The sequence below is a fragment of the Scatophagus argus genome, chromosome 4 (assembly GCF_020382885.2).
Source record: "Scatophagus argus isolate fScaArg1 chromosome 4, fScaArg1.pri, whole genome shotgun sequence".
NCBI classification, from domain to species: Eukaryota; Metazoa; Chordata; class Actinopteri; family Scatophagidae; genus Scatophagus; species Scatophagus argus.
In genome coordinates, this window is record NC_058496.1 from 21,241,262 (window position 1) to 21,260,784 (window position 19,523).

Consider the following 19,523-nt stretch of genomic DNA (forward strand, 5'->3'; position numbering starts at 1 on the left):
GCTCTATACACAAATGAATAAATACGGCAGCAGATACTTTTGTATCCGTGAACAGGCTGCGCTTGAGTGAGTGTCGTGGAAAACAAAAATCAACCACAATTTGTAATACACCAGAATTATCCGTTACTGTGTTTCAACTATTTTTCCTGTTTTCAAATCTGACGCCACAGGAATCTGCAGAAGATGAAGCAGAAGAGAAAACAAAGGTGGTTGAGTTCCATATTAGAGTCAAAAGTATTGTGATGGAGCTCAAAATACATGATAAATCAAGAGTGATCAAACATTCTTGTGTTACATTCAATACATTCTAAAGTTTGCACACTGCCCCTTAGGGGATAAGTTGTAAAATAAAAAAAATCATATTTATAATAGTTACATTTACACAGACTGCACTGACTATAAAACTGGAGTGAGTAATGAAAACATTAGACTATTCCTCATGTTGCTGGGGACCCCTGTGGAACCTCCTTAAGCTTTGGGGATCTCCAGACACCACTTTGTAACAGATCACCAACATAACTATTTTAACCCAGGGGGACATGGGTAATCCAACAGTAATTATGCAAAGAACAACAGTCATCACTGCACACTTCAGTAAGTGGTGCTTCAGGCTAGTCCAATTCCAGAAGATGTGATTGCTCAGCAGCTGATAGAGTCACTGCGCCTCCCTGTCTACAGCTGTGATTATCAGGAACACTGAGGAGCTTGTGTGTTTTTGTTTCTGTCAGACAGAGGATGTCCGGTGCACGCCAGCCATCTGATTACCTACAATTCTGCTGCCGTGTAGCCACTCCAAATCAGTTTAACCTCATCTCCCTCTCTTAATTGATCGAAATTCGGGTACTTTCCAGGCTCGAGCATCAAGGCTGTCGAGCAGCCCTGATGAAACCTGAAACCCGCTTACAGTATGTTACTCACTCTGGTGTAACATTAGATACGTTTAAGATACTTAAACTAACAATAAGAGTGGATGAATACCATCTGATAAAATGCACTGTACACCAATGTAAAACGCAGCTACTATACCAAATGAATGGCCTGTCACAGCTCAACCCAATGTCCACCGAGAAAATGTCCTTAACCCTTGGTACTTGTTTATCTTGTTGTAATAGTAAGACGTGTGTTGCTGGCATAGCATTATCAGCATAGTGGGAGCTTGGCAAACTGTATGAAGGCGGGAAGGAAACACAGTGCTTGTCGCTTTCCTGCTGTCTGCCCACTGTGGAATCCAACCCCACCCTGATAGATGGAATTCATAAAGAAAGAGGGGCTAACTGGTAGCATTATGCATTACTAGGATTCTCAATATTACAACTGTGCATGCTTTTCATGCCTAGAAAAGGGTAAAAATGCAGAAATAAAATGACAAATGCCTTAGTGTCAGTCATCAGAAAAGAAAACAGAAAGTAAAGCAGAGAATGGTCTGAGCCACTGTGTGCTGACTCACTAGTACCGCTCTGACAAACATGCCAATTCTCCTGTAAGAATTCAAACTTAAATGAGCATGCTTCTTATATTTTTGGTATAGCCAAGACAGAGGTTTAGTGAGGCCACACCATATCTGGAAGGGCTACCTCCACTGTTACTTTTGTACGAGCTGGCAGGAGCTGCTTTGTGTGAGTGTAAATGTCTTGGGTGAGCAGAGGCCCACACTCTGGCCCACACAGAGCGAGTGGGGTCCACTCAAGAGGGTGTGGGTCTCTGTCTAAAGGCTGAAAATAGAATGGAGAGTGTGAGATGACTGCACTCAGACAGTGAAGAGCTTTTGTTAGAAGTGGGGTTTGGGGGGCTGCTGCATTGAATAAGTCTTACTGCTGTGCGCTGATTTCTGCAGCATGTAAGTGGAGCCCAAATATAATTCACTACAAAGTTGGATCCAGATACATGTACTGCATAGATTCAGATGCACACAGCTCCTTGATGGTTAAAGGAAGGCTGGCTGGAACATCTTACAAACATCTTACAACATTTATAACACCAATATTTCCTAAAAAAAAAAAAAAAAAAAAAAAAAACAACAATCATGAAGTTGCTTCAGATGTGCTACAAGCTTCTTAAAACAAGGTGAGGCAGGCTGAGATGACAACAGCTGTTCACTAAACTCACACCACGCTGGAATAATTTGTTCTGTAAGACACTGGTTTTTATGATTACCATAGCAGTCATAAAAACTTTCACTTTCAGAGGAACTTCTTCACATCGGAAGTGGACAAGGCTGACTATCCAATACATCATTTTTAAACATAGTCTAAACATATTGGCTAACAGCAGCCGAACACACACACACAGCCATGCACCCAAGCTCACATACCACTGCCACAGTACTTTTATTTGCGATTATAAAAAAAATATACTGGACAGTGACAGCCTTTTCCAATAATCCTCCTTGAGAAAGAGCTGTAAGAAGCCAGCTTTGGCAAAAGAAAAGCAGACACACAATCGAAAGCAAATTTTTCTCTGGGAAAACAGAACATAACCACAGGGCTTTTTGTCAGCTTTACACAGCAAGAAAAGAGGCAGATATGCAAGTTTCTCAAAAGGTCCTAGTCAGCTTTTCACACAGGACTGCAGAGGTTACAAAAGCACTGCAAAGGGAACTGCCTTGGACGGCTGGACTGACACCAACAGCATTAACTACAATACGTGCTAACATCCTGTGCTTTTGTGGCCTTAGCATTGTGCTCTTCCTTTATGCCTCAGCAGGAATGTGAACTTCATACACAACGATCGTCTGTAACACACTGCAAACCACATAGGAAACAACACAGCCCACAGACATTCTGTATTCAGTTGGTTGGTTAACTGCCAACAAACATTTCAGAAATTGTTTCAAAATGAAGTAATTTGCTGTGAACCAGGAAAAATGACTTTTTAGAGGTAAAATTGTACATGGAACTGAGTCTTGCACTTCAAAAATACTTTTATAACACTCCACAGACTACACTAATAGACATCTGTCTTAGCTAAGTGGCACAGGATATGAAATTCTAGTGACAAACAGCAGCTAGTAGCATTGATAACGCTAACACAGACTACAACTTTGCTCTTGCAGATAATGTGTTGTGTGTTGAAAACCATCAAGAGGTAGCATGGTTTTAAGGCCCAGAAGCACCCTTACAAAGGTAGAATTAACATTAGAAAAGGAATATTAGCATATCTCAAGTTATTGCTGTATGAATGCTGCACAGCTTTAAAGCACAGACACAGATGCCCCCTTATTCTGGATGTTACTTGTATTATTAACATTGGTTGTGCTCACCAACACAAAACGATGCACCATCTTATTAAAATCCTGGGCTCGGACCAGATCACTACATGCTAATAGCTAATTATGCACTTCCAGCTAACAGGGAGATTTCTTTCTTTTCCACCCATTACTTTTGCAATTTGTGCAGTTTATGTCACAAAAACAACTCATGTTTTTTTTCTCCCCCACAGAAACACATCTATATGATAATGACACAGCTGGTTTCTACTCTGCTGAGAACAAGACATTTGAGTAAACACTAAATTCATTTCTTGGATTAAGAAAAAAAATACTATGTTGGTCACACTAAGTTGTTTAAGCCATCAAATATACATCCTGACAAATTACACAGAGCTGACTTCTTTGTAAGTCAGTTCTCGTCAAAACCCTTTACAGCCAAACGAGTGAGAGGGTCTACCATCAAAGCCAGCAGGCAGTGTTTCTGCAACATTTATGTGCACAGGCTCAACACCTGACTTCTTTGCTCTGCATCAGCTCAGCCATGCAGGCGATTCCTTAATCAGAACAAGTTTGTGTTTGACAGCAGAGCTTGGAACACGGCGAGAGAGACAACCTTGATACTAAAAGGGACTCACCTCTCCCCTCCCTGAGACATCCCCAGATTTCACTGCAATTACTCTGAGCATCTGCACACTATCCATGCTGCAGCCACCTGAGCACTGTGGAGCACTGCTCTTTCGCCACGCCTGGCAGAGATGAGGGTCTTGTCCCTCTGCCGTAGCAATTCCAGCAAATAAATAAGATATGCAACAATTGTTTCACTTCTAATTCCAGGCTGCAGATGCACACTGATTTCATTAGGCTGAAATTCTGACTTAAACAAAGAGAGACAAGACAGGGCCATAAGCATTGCGTGCCAGATAGTGGTTAGACAGATAGCAGGTCGGCACCATCCAATAACAAAATGAACACTCAATCTTATTTTGGATCCCTGGAAGCATTCTAGTGTTTTTCTCTTCAGTTGGAGCAGATTTTTATCTAACCACTAAACTGCTGTGAACAGATCGACTGCTCACTGGAATGTCCCAGTCATGGTGAGTATTTCATATGAAGCCTATTGTTATCTGCCCCACTGGGGCCTCAACAAATGGCCCAATGAGGGAGAAAACACTGGAGTGGATTCCACAGACCAAAGCCCATTAGTCCACTGGCCTCAGGAAGGAACTAAGCAATATCTGAAAATGATGAAAACAACATTTTTTTCAGGCTAGTGATGCAGTGAACAAAGACTGAAGAAGGATGATGTCTGAAGACCTCTGGTAAACCTGCGGAATGTATCAAACAGGGAACAGCCTGTTCCAGATTACGATTCAAGGATGCAAAGAGAAACTGCATGCAACTCCGCCCTCCACTCCACAAATGATTCTCCACACACTGGGAAAGAAAACGATGACTCTCACTGTTTATACATAACTTACTTTGTCGTGTAATAAGAAGCCAACAGACCCCCACCCTAAAAGCCTCAAAAACATAACCCTGTGAATTATTTCTTCCAGACTCGATGCCCACACAAATAACAACATCTCACAGAGTGACGCTGGATCGCATAAACTGCAGTCCTCTGTATTGACTGCATGCCGAACAACAAACAGAAGCCATATCTGACTACACCATGGGAAAGCAGGATTCTAATGTTTTTTTCAAAACACAATGAATATGTCACAAACTATGGTCAAAAGTTTAATATGCAAACTGCAACACTAAAGATAAATAAACGTAGGAAATATGAAGTGAAAAAACTGGAGGACAGAAAACCCAAAACTAAAAGCACTGTACAATCAACATGAGAACATGAAAATGATAGTAGTTAGCTGTAGTTCAGTACATTGTTTTGACCCATTCCGTTTAAAGGTAGAGTCAGTGATATTTGAACTCCACGGCCAGCTTCTAGTCAACCCAAAGAGAAATAAGGCCGAATCCAGAGCGTATGCTGCCGGAGGGTCAGTTAGTCTCAGCAGTGTTACACAACTGAAGAGGTGCAAGTCTTCCACTGCAAGTAAAATACTTTTAATATCTGCTCGTGAGCTCGAGATACAGCTCTTTTCCTTATGGGTGACAACACAAGAGGAGTAGAGTAGCCGGCAGAAGCAGAGAAAGAGGCAAATGTCGAAGGGGAAATGGTTCCTCTGTTGCTGATTGGCTGGAATAGTGTTGTGCGGCTCGGTCCGAGTCACTTTGTTTGTCTCCCATTTATAGAGCCAGGGCTGTGCACACAAAAAACAGACAGGTAGAGGACCGTGATCAGATATTCACTGAACGTGACAAAAAGTGTATTGGATTAGAAGCACTGACTGTACCTTTAAAATCACCAGCTGCGAAAAACAAAAGCCAAACTGGAAATGAGGACGCTGATTGTTGTAGGAAGCAGACAGCCTTGATTCATCAGCAACCATTTATCGAGTCAGTGAAGGACCTCAAAGCTGCTAAACTGCTTCTCTGCCCAGCAGTACGTCACATGACAGAAACAGGGCAAAAATATCTGGAACATAACTACTTTACTTCAGCGGAGGAGACACCTAATCAGCCAAGGCCACAAATCAGAAGCAACCAACTCTGCTCTGTCTTGGTACACATTTGCTGATGCTAAATTCAGGGCATCAGTTTCTGAACAGTCAGTGGCTAGAAATAGATGCAAAAGATCTGAAAGCAGATGAAACTACAACCTGAAAGAGGAGTGTCCAACAACCAACAACACAGACATGATAGGTTTCCTGTGTGTTTATGTACGTTGTGCAAGTGCTACAGGGGTACTACAAATGCCACTTCCACACTCAGTGCCAAAATAGAAGCCACGTGGTGAATGGACTGCTATTTTCTCCTGAAAAACAACGGCTCCAAATTCCTAACATGTTGTGGAGATTAGAGAGCAATTCTGTGGAATTCCGAACCCCATATGGTGACAAGGTGCTCACATCTCCCCCTATTAGAGGTTTGTTTTCGTTGCCAGGGGTTCCACTACTTGTTCTGCAGCCAAAATAAAGATTAAGCAACAGAGGGGAGCAAAGAGAAGGCCAGCAGTGTGTAGTGAAATAATGCTCATTTTGGTGTGAATGGTTAAACCTGCTCTCATCAGCTGCTCCACAAGTGGGCTCTGGACTGTTAAACAGGTTTAAGAAGAATGGAGAGGCGCAGGGATCATGACTCATTTGAGGTATTAGACCTATGCTGTTCAAGTTTCCTAAATCACCTCTATAGATTTGTGGTACAGCATGCAATGAGTCAGCCCTTGGACACTTTCAATGAAAAGACAGTGGCATCCCTGACTCAGTGAATCCAGGAATAAGCTTCTATTGTGAAATTCAGACGAGTTTTACAGGAAATACCCCAACCTAGGGTCTTTAATATATGGGGGATCTTTTACCTGCAAGTGCTTAGTGATGTCAAGGAGGATTCACAACTACGGTGGAAGGTTTACTGAGCTCTCTTACTAGAGTACGGCAGCATCAGTAGTGGCATCAACAAAACATCCTCCCCATTGAGGCTTTCTGAAGTAATATCAAAACAGATTCTCTGCACATCGAGCTTGAATTAGGTTGTCACAGTCTGAGAAATTAGTCTCCGTAACTGTCTGAGTGCATGGCTGTCATATTTCATCAAACCACTAGACCAGCCAGGCGACAAACACAAAAACAGACCCAGCAAACATTAACATAAAAAGCCACTGCTGCTGGATCCCAGTTTGACAATCGGGCGGCCTGAAAGAGATATCATACCTTCAGGCCACAGCCTCATAAGTGGCGTCACCAAACTAAAGTAGTTTGTTGCATCATTAAGGCTGCCCTGCATGTTCAAGCCAGCATATTAAAGAGAGAAAACACAGTGCTGACTGATTGGGACTCCAACAGCCCCATTAGAGAGGCACGTTCCAGAGGCATGCAATAATTAAGGCAGCTCTGCCTGCCAGGGAGGACTGGAAGATCCATGAGCAGCCAAATGCTCATCGTTCAAAGCAGCCAAGCTGGAGCCCCAAGCCAAAAAAAAATGCAACTTCTAGAGAGAAGAATATTCACGAAAACAGAAAAAATCTGATTGACTAGAGTGATTCTGCTGCACGTTTACACAGTTTCATTATGAAACGTGCTCACAGGCGACTCTAAAACAATACTGGAATTCCAATGAAAAGAAAGCTGCACTTGAACAAATTGGACCCACTGAGACATCAGTGAGGAGCAGTCAAACTTTTCAGTGTGCATGGCAAAGACAGATGGATAACTTCCTGAATACATCACAGAGGAAACATTAATCCAGTATGCAGGTATCTCGCATCATTTTTTTTTTTTAGCTCCACCATGTCTACAGGAGTCAGTGTCTAGTCACAATGGTGGTAATGGCAGAGTTCTCCTGGCTGTATGTTTCTTTCTCACATGCTCCTCTGAGAGTGAACAGGAGCTTCAGTACTACAGAGAGGCTTACCCACTTCAGAACCTCATTGCACGATACTGAAATGCTACCATTAGCAAAGTTCACAAACACTGCCAGACATACACAGCACATTGGAATTCATAAATCAAATCAAACACAACAACATGCAACCTCTGTATAGTACACATACCAAAGAAGTTTTAAACTCCATCTTGCAGACTTGAGCTCCTCCCTGGTTATCTGCAGCACCGGCTCTGCAGATGCTGCATACCTCTCCTGCACCCCTCAAACCCCAAAACAGGACAAGTTGAACATAATATTCTTAACTTTGACTGTGAAATTGAGAGAACAGGACCCAAAAATGAGCACCGGACAGCCAAGGGTCTGGGCATTTAAACACTTAGGAAGAAAATGTTCATAGAAGTGAGAACTTCTCAAAGCGCACAGCTGTGGCAGAGGAGAGGAAAGAGTGTTCAGCCGAGAGGAAAAGTTAATTAGTTTTGTTGGTGTATGTTGGACAGAGAAGACAGGAGGCTTGTTTGCCACAGAGACTGGAGTACACCACACCACCAGCAGTTTGTGGCTTCAGGGCTCCAGGGTCAGAGGACTGGGGATATCCTGCCAGTCCTGCTGCCTGCAATCCTCAGATTGCAAAGCGTGGATGGCCTGTAATTTCAGATCAGTCTCTGTGCACGTGCCCGCTGTGATTTCCATACCGCAGTGTGGCAGGGGACACAATGGCTTTCCCTTTGAAGGCCATCCCACAGATTTAGTATCCAACTCTCAGCCCCTGCCACGGTGACCATATTTCAGTGAGACTGGTTGGAGTAATTCTGGACTTTTCAGAGAATGCAGGCAATTTGTCATCACAAATACAACAGAACATGAACATATTTGCATATTCATTATTTGTGAAAATTGTAGTACTACAATTACAACTGTAATGAATTATTGAGGGCTGAAAGCCACAGTGTACATAACACTTTTGCAATGGCTGGGTACAAAACCCATACTTTGAGAATGTTAACCCAATTTTTTTAGGTCACGCTTAATTGACTGACAATGCAAATGTTGTTTAGCTCATCACTCGCAACAATTCATTACATTCACAATTAGGGGTGGCCAACATGACAGTTTTAGCTGAAGATCAAACTAGATGGGATTTTCAGGTGACTCAAAGCGAGCAATTTAATGCCCTCTCTTAAATGGCTATAGTGATTGGACTGATTACTTCAGTTCCATTACTATTACTTTTACTTGGAAAAGGCTATAACCAATGAGTTCCTGGGTGAGTGAGTAATATTCTAAGTAATATTTGGTATGCAGGACTTCACATCAATTTAAAGATCTACAATGAATTGTCGGGTACATGATTCACTGGATTAGCAAGCATTTTCATTTGATTACTATTATTTCTATATGGTTTGTCAGTTGGATTTGCTACATCGGTTGACAAAGTCCTCATCTGTGTGGTGATCAGGTGGTGGCTGGGGACTTGTGAACACAGGTTAGGCTCAGGGCTAAAAGGGAAAAAAATGGCCCCACTGCTGTGTGTAGGTCTCAGGATTGAATCTGTTGTCAACTGACCAAGGCAGGAAACGTTGTTGGTGACATCTGTGCAGGACCAGGGTGTGCACTTTCATATGTGTGTCAGAGTAAGGTGCTGTGCTATTTTCCAGCATCAACATGTGTCAACATGCAGCAGTTTTGTCACAGCTGCTCCCCAGATTGGCTCATTCATACTATCACACTTTGGCAATTTCATCTGTCTGCAAGGTGTGTGTCAAACAATGTTATATAACACTGAAGATTAGTCTGGCTGTTAGCACCAGAGAACTGAAGTAAATGTTGATTTCCCCCTTAAAATCTTTCCTGACTGTAGAAAGTACTTTCTGAGTTCATTTCTTCAGGTAATTGTAGAAGGTAATACAGCACTCAGCACTCTTCAATTTCATCACCATTAGCAGTACAAGACCATAACAAGACCATGTTAAAATCACAACATGAGTGGCGTGAGAACATGAAGGATCAAGTAAAAGGGTGCACTCATTCGGGTCTCCCGTGACTTCTGGCTCACCGGTAAGTGACGCTGTGCCCTGCATGAGGAAGACATTGATCCTTGTTGTGCTGGGCAGTTACAGACACCAGCAGCCTTAATTAGCACCAGAATTTCAGGGATCTTATGCTTCAAGGACTGTGGATAAGTGACACAGGGAATACAGTGGAGGTGGATTATGGCTTGAAGCAGACAGGAATGAATGCTCACAACTGAGCATTCAAGTCTGGAATGTAGCTACTCCATGACCCTAAAAACACTCCTTGTGTTCCCTTGTGGTCTGAACAACAGAGACTGCAGCTGGCCACTCCTTCACAGCCCCCACCTCACCCCACCCAACTACCCCACGCACGCACACATAGAGCCGAATTCAACAGGGACAGTGCAAAACAGGCAAAGAGTGGCTTTTATTGGATTAAGCCTCTCTTAACTGTGCTAGAATATGATGGAAAGAATTTGGGAACTCAAGTAGGTCTGTGTCAACAGGCCTTGTTTGCTTAACTTTGAGAATGTAGCAGGCTTTAGCGGCGCTTTTCCTCACGTCCTAAATCTGCAGGGGTAAAAAGAAAAAAGAAATGTCTTAGCACAGCTGCTGACCAATCAGTGTACCCTCCTTGAATCGCCAAGGATCCAAGAAAGCCTGGTAACCGACAGCGACTTAGAACACCCACAGGGAAATGAATAAATACCCACGAGAGCTTAATGGTGATGGCAGCCAAAGGTCCAGTGAGGAAAATTTCAGCTGTGATTCTTGGTATGTTTTAGAGACAATCTACCTGTAGTATCTTCACGGCTGTATTTTTTCCCCCACAATATCTACAAGTTCAGGTAACACAGTGAGACAGGTAAAAGCACAAATAATGATGGAAACTGGGGTATTCTAATGGCTCAATACTGAGACAGCACCATCAAATCATGACTGTCCTCTCTCTGCTAATACATTATAATCCAATAAAAGGAAAAGGTAATTTGACCTGCTACATGTTGAATATTACATCAATATATCTATCTTAGAAATTTAATTGTAATAGCAGAGTATAATAGCTGTACAAAAATGTGACCCCTACCGAGAAATTAGGTTTATTTTGTATTGCTTTCTGTTTGTTCCCGTGCATAGTCATACAGGATGGAGTTACAGAACAAAGAAAGTAACTCGTGTTGCGTTTCATGTCTACTGTGGATCTGAAGGCATGCAACTGAGTCATGACACAACCAAACTAAAAGCTTGCTTGGCTAGAGCAACAGGACATTGGCAACTCTAAAAGCCTACAGCACAGGGTCAGAATTGTACACTGTCCAACCCGGCATCAAGTGTTAAGTACAGCACCTTCCACGGATGGCTGGCACCTGTCCTTCCATATCCGCAGACCTGGTTGGCACAGATCAACACTGCACCACGCTCCACTTCACAGCCTATTACACATTCCAAACAAATTAAATATGAGGGGCTGTGATGGGTGAGATGGCATTTTCGTGGAGTCCCAGCAGCCAGCGCAAGCCATGTATGGTGTAGAGGTTCATTAGACAGCTCAATAGAGCCTTGTGGAATGTGTGAGGAGGCGCATCACTCCATTGTCCACCGGTGGCTCTTCTGGGAAACGGCTGAGCACATATCAAGAGAAGATGAGATGATGAGTAACAATGCTGTGCCATCACATATAACGGCATATGACAACCAGCCCACTGTCTAGATGCCTCTATTGTACAAAGCATTGAAGTGTATAAACCGTTGTCTGCGTGGAGAATGCCAGGAACTCATTTATCTTTTCCAATTTAGGAGATTTTGTTCCCGGTTTGGCTGAGCTCTTGCCACTGGTTAACATAATGTTTGTGTGCAGGCACTGTTGGGGCCGGAGCTGTTGCTGTTACAGTGGAGACCGCATGTAGCAGGGGCCGTTGTGGCCCCGAGGCTTACAGTGCTTTGGACTTTCCCCTCTCACTCTTTCCTCCTCTGTCATTCTCTTTTACTTTTCTCCCTGGACCCAAGCCATCAGCAGTAACAGCCAATATTGTGCGTTGCAAGGTCCAGAGCAGCATTCTAATGAAGTGCTGGACCTCATCAACGCACTTCAAAAACAAGCGGCTCGGTAACAGCCAGACCTCACTTCAAACTCCCAACAGGCTTAGTGACCGAGCTCTGCCTGAGCAACATGGATCTACTACAGTTACGGACGCTGTTTCAGATACAATGCAGCAATATGAGTCTTTTGCTAAAACAGTCAGTTAATAAGCCAGTCAACAAAATCACAATCCAAATATAAAAAGGGCTATCTACACTTATTCAATATCACAATTAGATTGTAACTGTACGTTTCTTGCCTATCTTAATGTAATGCACGATATGGATTTTTTACTACAAATGCTTGACATTGTTGTTTATTAGAGATTGAGCAATTATCAGCCCAATATTCAATTTTTTTTCTTTTTTTTAATATTTAAATTTTCACTGCAAATGCATATTAGGCCCCAATACCGGTTATTAGTGTTTGTGTATCGGCCCTGATAAAAACCATATTGGTCGATCCCTAATGTTTACAGTTTCACATGAACAGACAAACCCTGCCAACAGCTATATTACATGTGAGCACGGAATGAAGTACAGAGCTGGTCACAGGTGTATACCTCATCCGATCAGTCACAACTTTAGAGTCCCAAATTTGGCTAGTTTTAGTTGAGTAAATATAACTTGAAACAGATGATAAAACATGAATATATTGAATAAGTTTTTCTCCATTTCGATTTAAATTGTATCACTGTAAATACTGTGTCTGATAGCTTGCATCGGAAAAATTGCAATGGTTTGAATTGATTTTTTAAAAAACTCAATGTCTAATGATTCCTTACAGCGGCTGAACTAAATAAGTCGGAGATGATGCCTCATACAAGCTCCTCGCACCGCCACATGTCAGTGTAATCTGAATGGTCAGCCAGCACTGATAGAGCCCCACTAAAGAGCTGTCAGAGGGAATCATTAATCCCAAAAGGCAGCATGAGACAGATGGTACGATGATGGAGAATCGATGCTCTCCACAGCATCTTGACTACTTCCAACGGACGGCCCAGAGGCAGGAAGTGGGCTAATCCGTCAAAAGAAAGTTCCAGACTAAACACGCAAAAGGAGCCTGAGCCATCTCCTGCTCCCCCAGCCCCCATGGCTGCACGGCATGCACTACTTAGTACAATGTGGATGGTCCTGAAGGGGGTTAAAAAGAGAAAGAGAGAAGTAGGGAGGTGTTTGTTCCTGCGTTTCTGGTTGAGGGAAGCTTTATGAGGACTTTGACCTTCCCCCTCGGGGCCTCTCTAAGAGGTCCCCAGCTGCAGGATGGTGGGGGTGGAGCCTATATGAACTATACATAAACTGTCAAAGAAGCCCCAGTTCTTTTAAAAAGGCCCCAGACCCTTCTCATACTAAAGGTTTGGGTGGCAGAAGTATTCCCAGCATGGAGCGCAAGGAGAGAGGGAAGAGGAAGGAATGAATAAGAGGAAAAAATTGCAGGGTCTTCACAGACCTGTTCCGTACGGCCATCATGATAACTTACACATATCGTATCAATAAATCAACTAATCCTATGGCCTATCTTGAATACTGTTGAGACTCCTGCAGTCCATCTAACACACTTGAATGACCTTAACTATCAATGGTATTGTGAGACAGTCACAGGACGGTCTGGCTGTCAGTCAGGGTCAGACACAGCCACAGAATATCTACGCATCACTTACATTATCATCTGTTTTTTCTATGGCACAGATGCAGGAAAAATGGGAATTAGCCAGTTACAGTGGTGGCACATGAAATCACACACAAACCCAAGTATATTCATCAGAAAAATGCATGGACACAGACACACCCACACAGCGCAGGTCGTGACAGAACATTTGGTCACTAAGATGAAGAAGAGTCCCTTTCTTCTTCAGTGACCCTCAGTCCACTTCTGTATAACGCTGCTTTTAATCTGTTCATTGGCAGTACGAACATCTTTTCACAGCATCACTAGTCAGACCTGACTGACCATGGTTTCATTTTAACAGGAGAGCGGTGTGTATACCTCCTAATTTAGAGCATCAGATTGTGTAATAACCAAACTGTTGTTATTATGTAATCACACCGTATCTCTCAAATATTGTCACTACAATAAATACAGCTGTAATGTGCCCACAAGCACAACTTTATTTAACCCTAGAACACTAACGTCGGGTGATTTTCACCCACACAATTTTGAAGTGATCGAATTTTACAACCAAATGAAGGGATGTGTTGATACTTTCGACCAAATGTGTGCTCAGTACAGCTGTGAAAGAAAAACCAAGAGGTGGCCACTGTGTGTCCTATATGGCATGATGAACACTGGTGTGATAAACTGTATTTTATCCGAGATATTATATCGGGTAAAAAATACCCAACGTTAGTGATGGTGTTACTAATTTTAACGTTAGTGTTCTTGGGTTAAAGTGTAATGGGTGCTGGTTTTCTGGTTAGTCTCTACCACTGTGTGACTCAACCTCTTCTGCTTTCTCTGGGGCAAATGGTTTCTTATCTATCCGATCGAAAACACGGCTCTTGTTGCTCCCTTCCAGCAGCACAGATATAAAGGTGTTTATTGGACAGTCAGGAAACCATGAATCCCACTCCCTTATAAACAGGGTTACACTGTCTGGAGCCTGCAGACAAACACTGAGTAAAGAAGCCAGGGATCCAATTGATGTTCCTTCGTAGCCTCCAGTTACGTGTGTGTGTGTGTCTGTGTGCATTTGAGCATCGAAGGGAGTGGGCTGTCTACACCTCCCCTCTGGAGGATTTAATGTATTTGGCAGCAGGAAAAGCACAAAAAAAGTCTCAATCAGCCAGACAGTCATTACAAAGTGACTGGAAGTTCACTGTACAAAATGTAAACCGGGGAAAGGCAGTGTAATGTTTTAAAGGATGCTAAGATGTTTTCAAGCTCGAGCAAGATAATAAGCTGACACTTCCTCACTGTGATGCTTTGTCTCCCCAGTGCTGTTTCCAAACACAGCAGTATGAAAGAATCCGTCTCCAGCATCTCTCCACCCCTTCCAATTTGCTGCCACTCACCTTTTTTTTTTAAAAAAAAAATTCCATCAGCGTGATGATGAAAGCTGAGAGAGCATTATGGTCCTCGCCAGTGGTCAGACAGTGAGTGAGCGAGTGCAGGCCTGCATCGGTCACACTGTCAACCAGCCAAATGGGTTAGGACAGAGGGGAAGCCAAGGCAGGGGGATGGGGGCACATCTGTAATGCCAGGGGTTGAGTGGCAAGCACCCCTAATGCTCCGCAGAACACAACCACTTTGTAAACACCAAAAACGTGGCAGTGTGTGATTATGATACAGAGTACAGAGCAAGAACACACAATGTTCTATGTATAGTGATGTATAATATTGATGGAGCAGGTAGGATTTACACATATTCTTAATGTTCAACTTAACTCACTGGGAGGCCCAAATGTCTGATGCCTGTTGTATTGTTACAACAGGAACTTTCACATTAAGTAAACCAAACTGTCATTCACTGTAATTGCAGTAGCATACTTTGTAGAAGCATGGTGCTTTATAAGACCATCACAATATAAGACAGGGGTGCAATAGTTATTTTCATTATTAATCAGTGAATGAAATGACTTTTCATATTCATTAAAACAAAAATGCCAAGTTCAAAATGAGTATTTGCTGGTTTTGCCGCAATGTTAGTCCTTTAATCTATTATTCATTTATAAAAAAAAATAGTTTATTAGTCATTTTGATAATTGATTAATTGGTTGGCAAATTCTCAAGCAAAAATGTTAACATTTGCTGGTTGCAGCCTCTTAAATGCAAGGATATGTTGCTTTTTATTTCATTATGATAGTAAATGTAGAGTCTTTGGATTTCTGAAAGTGTGAAAATAACCAGCAATAAAATGAAAATGAAAATAATGAATAGTTGCATCTTTATCCTATGTGACTGTTAACTGAACACCTTTGAGTTTCAGACATTTCATGGCCACAACAATTCAAAGATTAATCAAGAAAATAATCTGCATATTTTTCCGTAGTGAAAATAACAATTAGTTGTGACCCTAAAGTGGTTAACTGTTTAGTTCGTAAAATGTCAAAAAAAACTGTGAAAAACACGTTCCCAGAAACCAAGGTGGCATAATGGGTTAATTGAAAGATATTTGATATTTCATTATTTCTGACTATATATGGACAGTAACAAATAAAACTAAAATTCCCTTTAAGCATGTAGGTCAGTTCAGGCAACTGAACCAAAAACAGGCACCCAGTGAAAGAAGAAGAAGGTGTGCAGGATGCTAGGCAGGCAGCTCTGTGGTTAATGGTGGGCGGGGTAGCAGATACTGTAACATGTCAAGCCATGTTGTAGGTCATGCGATGAGAGTGGCCATGGGAACGGTATGGGAAACATGGGGAGAATGGCCAGGCTGTGTGACAGGAAGGCCATCTGGTATCACCAGTCACCAGGCACTTACCGTCATATGACCATACACTCTCTCCTTCAAAACACAACAGCACTCATGAGCCACCCACCACCCCACCTCCGCCCCTACCCCGGTCTCCCATCCTGCCACCACCCCCAGCAAATACCCCTTGTATTGATGCAGTCTCCACAGCTAATGACCATTCATATGTTTCCGGTCACTGGCATTCTTCTTGTATGACCTCCATTCTCCAAGCAATAACATCCCTCATGCTCCACATGTCTTCAAATATTGATCTCCGAAACATCTACTGCGGTCTGAAAAAGCCTGAGGGAAGGAATTGAAACGAATACGCGCATGATGATAGAGTTGTCTAAAGAAAAAAGAAAAAAAGAAAAAAAAAAGAGCCGTGAGAAATTTGACGGATTTTTGATTTTGGGAAGAAATCAAACATCGTCGGAGAGGAGTGGGGAGGAACACCTAGCTGCTACAGCTGAAAGCTCCGCTAGCTGTCAGGAATCTGGCAGCAACCTGCCGTGTGAAGACCTCTTTTGGTCTTTGGCTGAATCACTGATGAATTATTTTGCTATTCAGATGGGTCCTTCTAGCTTGCGGAGGAGAAGTCAGTTTTTTGATAGACCCTGGCAAGATGATGACTACTGGATTATTCATAGTGTTTTCCTTTCTCCTTCACGACAAATCTGTTCTTCTATTTTTCATGAGCAGAAGATGCTACGGCCTCTGCAACTAAATTCAGAGGATTTTTGGCACTAGTGCAAAGTTTTAAAACATGGGACAGTTTATATTTAACTCAGATATTGTCTGGTTGAAGCACTGCCACTAATTGAGAGCTATGCAGTAATCTTCAGTGGGCTAAAACTCATTTACCGGAAGCTATGCTACAGCATTTAGATGAGGCCAAGGCAGATCAGCATCTCTCTCATCTCCTCTTGGATCTCTGCTAAAGATGGCACCTAGAAGATGTTCATAAGACAACTCCACTCTTACTGTTCCAAACTATTTCTTAATGGCCAGCAATAACTGAGCAAAAGCAACAACAATGACAACCAAAACAACAACGCAGACACTTATACTCATCCATTTAGGGCTTGAGTCTTAGTCAAAAACACAATGATCCCCTTTGCCTGACAGCACAGCACAAAGCAGGTGCTCCCTAGCTGAGGAATGTCCTGCTGAGTTGAAAAGGTCACACCACGATGCCGGCCTTCCCTTAACTATGCCAACTATCTCAGTCTTACGCGGGTCATGAACATAGGGGTTCATCTGCACCTCTCCGACCCATTTTGGGACGCGTCTGGAAAGGGGCTACTTCCATTTGCATAACCCAAGTGAGGATTCTTGCAGGCAGCTTTTGCCCTGTTTCTGACCCTTCATCTCGGGCTTAGAGTACAGCCTTTAAACTTATCAAAACCAAGGCACAGAAAGAATAAAGTGTGTGAGGGAGGAAAACAGCTTCTCCTTTTGGCAGGGGCTCCTCCAGTTATCTAGTGGCACTCATCCACAGGGGCCACTGTTACAGTATTATTATCAGAGCAACGGGGAAAGCTGACAGAATGTTTTTCTCTGCCAGACAGGAGTTTGGTAACTCCACCCCTCCCTGCCCAGCCGAGGAAAGCGGCACTGATGAGAAGTTGACCTTATTCAATCAGATTTTTTTTCCTCCACTTTCTTTCATTTGGATGTCGGTCTTCCTTTTTTGTGCATCTGAGCACTGCCAAGCTCAGCAGGGAAAAAGAGACTTGTGATGGTGTAGGCTGCCTGTGGATGCGCTTCAAACACAGGGAACACTTCCAATAATGTATGCACATCATGCCCTGGTACGCACACACCCACACAGACAGTAACACACACTCGCAAGAGCTAACAAAAGCACATTCCTGCGGTATCTATGCAAGTGAAAGACAAAAGGGTTTAATGCCATGTCTCTCACACTATTGGCACTACAGCCCATAGGCTATAAATCCTGGCCGAGGCTCATTCAGAGCCTCGCAAATGATGATCAGGGACAAACTTTCAATACTTCAATGCTTGTCCCATGGTCACACCATAGGTGGTACTGACACCTCTGAGCCCATGAATGTGTCGGGGAAATCGTAAGTCACAGCACTGCTTTACTGCAAGGCAACCACCAGACACCACACACACACACACACACACAACCATCAATAAACATATCTCATTACTCATGGTCATTACTATTTACAACGTGAAATGGTCACAAAGTAGGCTAGTGGAAGTATACAGTCCTTACCGCGTCTCGTGTCATGCAGCAGAGCTTGTACACACACGCCTACCACACACGTGCATACTGACTACACATCCATATGTGCACGCACATTACACACGCGCGCGCACTTCCCTGCTGAAGGACATCGATAAATCTGAGATTCTCTGCTCTCATGTATAAAATGGGCAAATAAGTGGGTGAATAACGCTATATAAGAGACGCGGAGAGTAATGTTCCAGCATGAATGTGATACGTATGTAACAAAATCCAAACAACGAGGAATCAATTAGAGAGGAAGAGTCAGAGAGGCTGAAGATACGATGAGAGGAGACCGGCAGAAACAGCCACACTAACCTGTTTCACTTCAGCAGGCATGGTCCAAAATCCCCCCTACTTTCCCCAAAAAATAAAAACCTCCCGAAGAAATGTGTGATAACTATTTCCTCCGCTCGGAAAAGTTCTCCTTTCCCACCTCTCCTCCTCTAATCTCCTCAGTCTATTTACGTTGAGTTTTCCCTCTGTGAGCGCAGAGGTAGCAGCTCAGACGCAGGCAGCCATCCTCTACTCGGCTGAGTCGAGCCAGACAGAGTTAGCGTGAGAAATGTAGGAAGTGCAGCGATGTGCCCTTCAAAATAAAAGTGTTACAATTTTACACGCTTGCAACTCTACCGGTCATATACCTGTTAGCAACAACAAAACGATGGTTGCTTTTCAGCAAAAAAAAAAAAAAAACAACAAAACATTTCAAATTGTAGGCTAAGAATATGTTGATAGAAGACAAAACCGTCCAATAAGATGTTGAGGTTACTGTCATTTCCCTTGTCTTTAGAACAGTTTTCTAAGCTACTTACAAATTCTATATTATCTAATTTTAAAAGTAGTTTACCAGACATTCTATGTAACCATGCCATAAGTTGTAACTAAAGTGTCTTTTTTCAGGTTGAAGCACAGCTTAAAAAATAAACTAGTACAGGCAGTCATGGTCATAAGTTTACAGAAATGATTTTTTACAAAATGATGCATTTGTCATTGAGAGACACATATGTGCGTTTCACAGTGAACACAAAGCTAAGATTTTTTTTAAAAAATACAACAAAATAGTCACTGTCACTGTTTATAGTCACTGTTTCCACTGACAGTAGGCCTATATACTTAGC

At 42.7% G+C, this 19,523-nt stretch overlaps 1 protein-coding gene across 9 annotated transcripts in view; it reads right to left on the reverse strand.

The window, feature by feature from the left end:
- arvcfb (ARVCF delta catenin family member b) overlaps positions 1-18,956 on the reverse strand; it is a 102,669-nt gene extending 83,713 nt beyond the window's left edge. For all 9 annotated transcript variants that reach the window (XM_046385736.1, XM_046385738.1, XM_046385735.1 and 6 more), the window contains exon 1: positions 18,721-18,956. In XM_046385736.1, coding sequence (XP_046241692.1) covers positions 18,721-18,741 — 21 coding nt within the window. In that variant the 5' untranslated portion in view covers positions 18,742-18,956. The remainder of the gene's footprint in view (positions 1-18,720) is intronic.
- Positions 18,957-19,523: the final 567 nt, after the last annotated feature.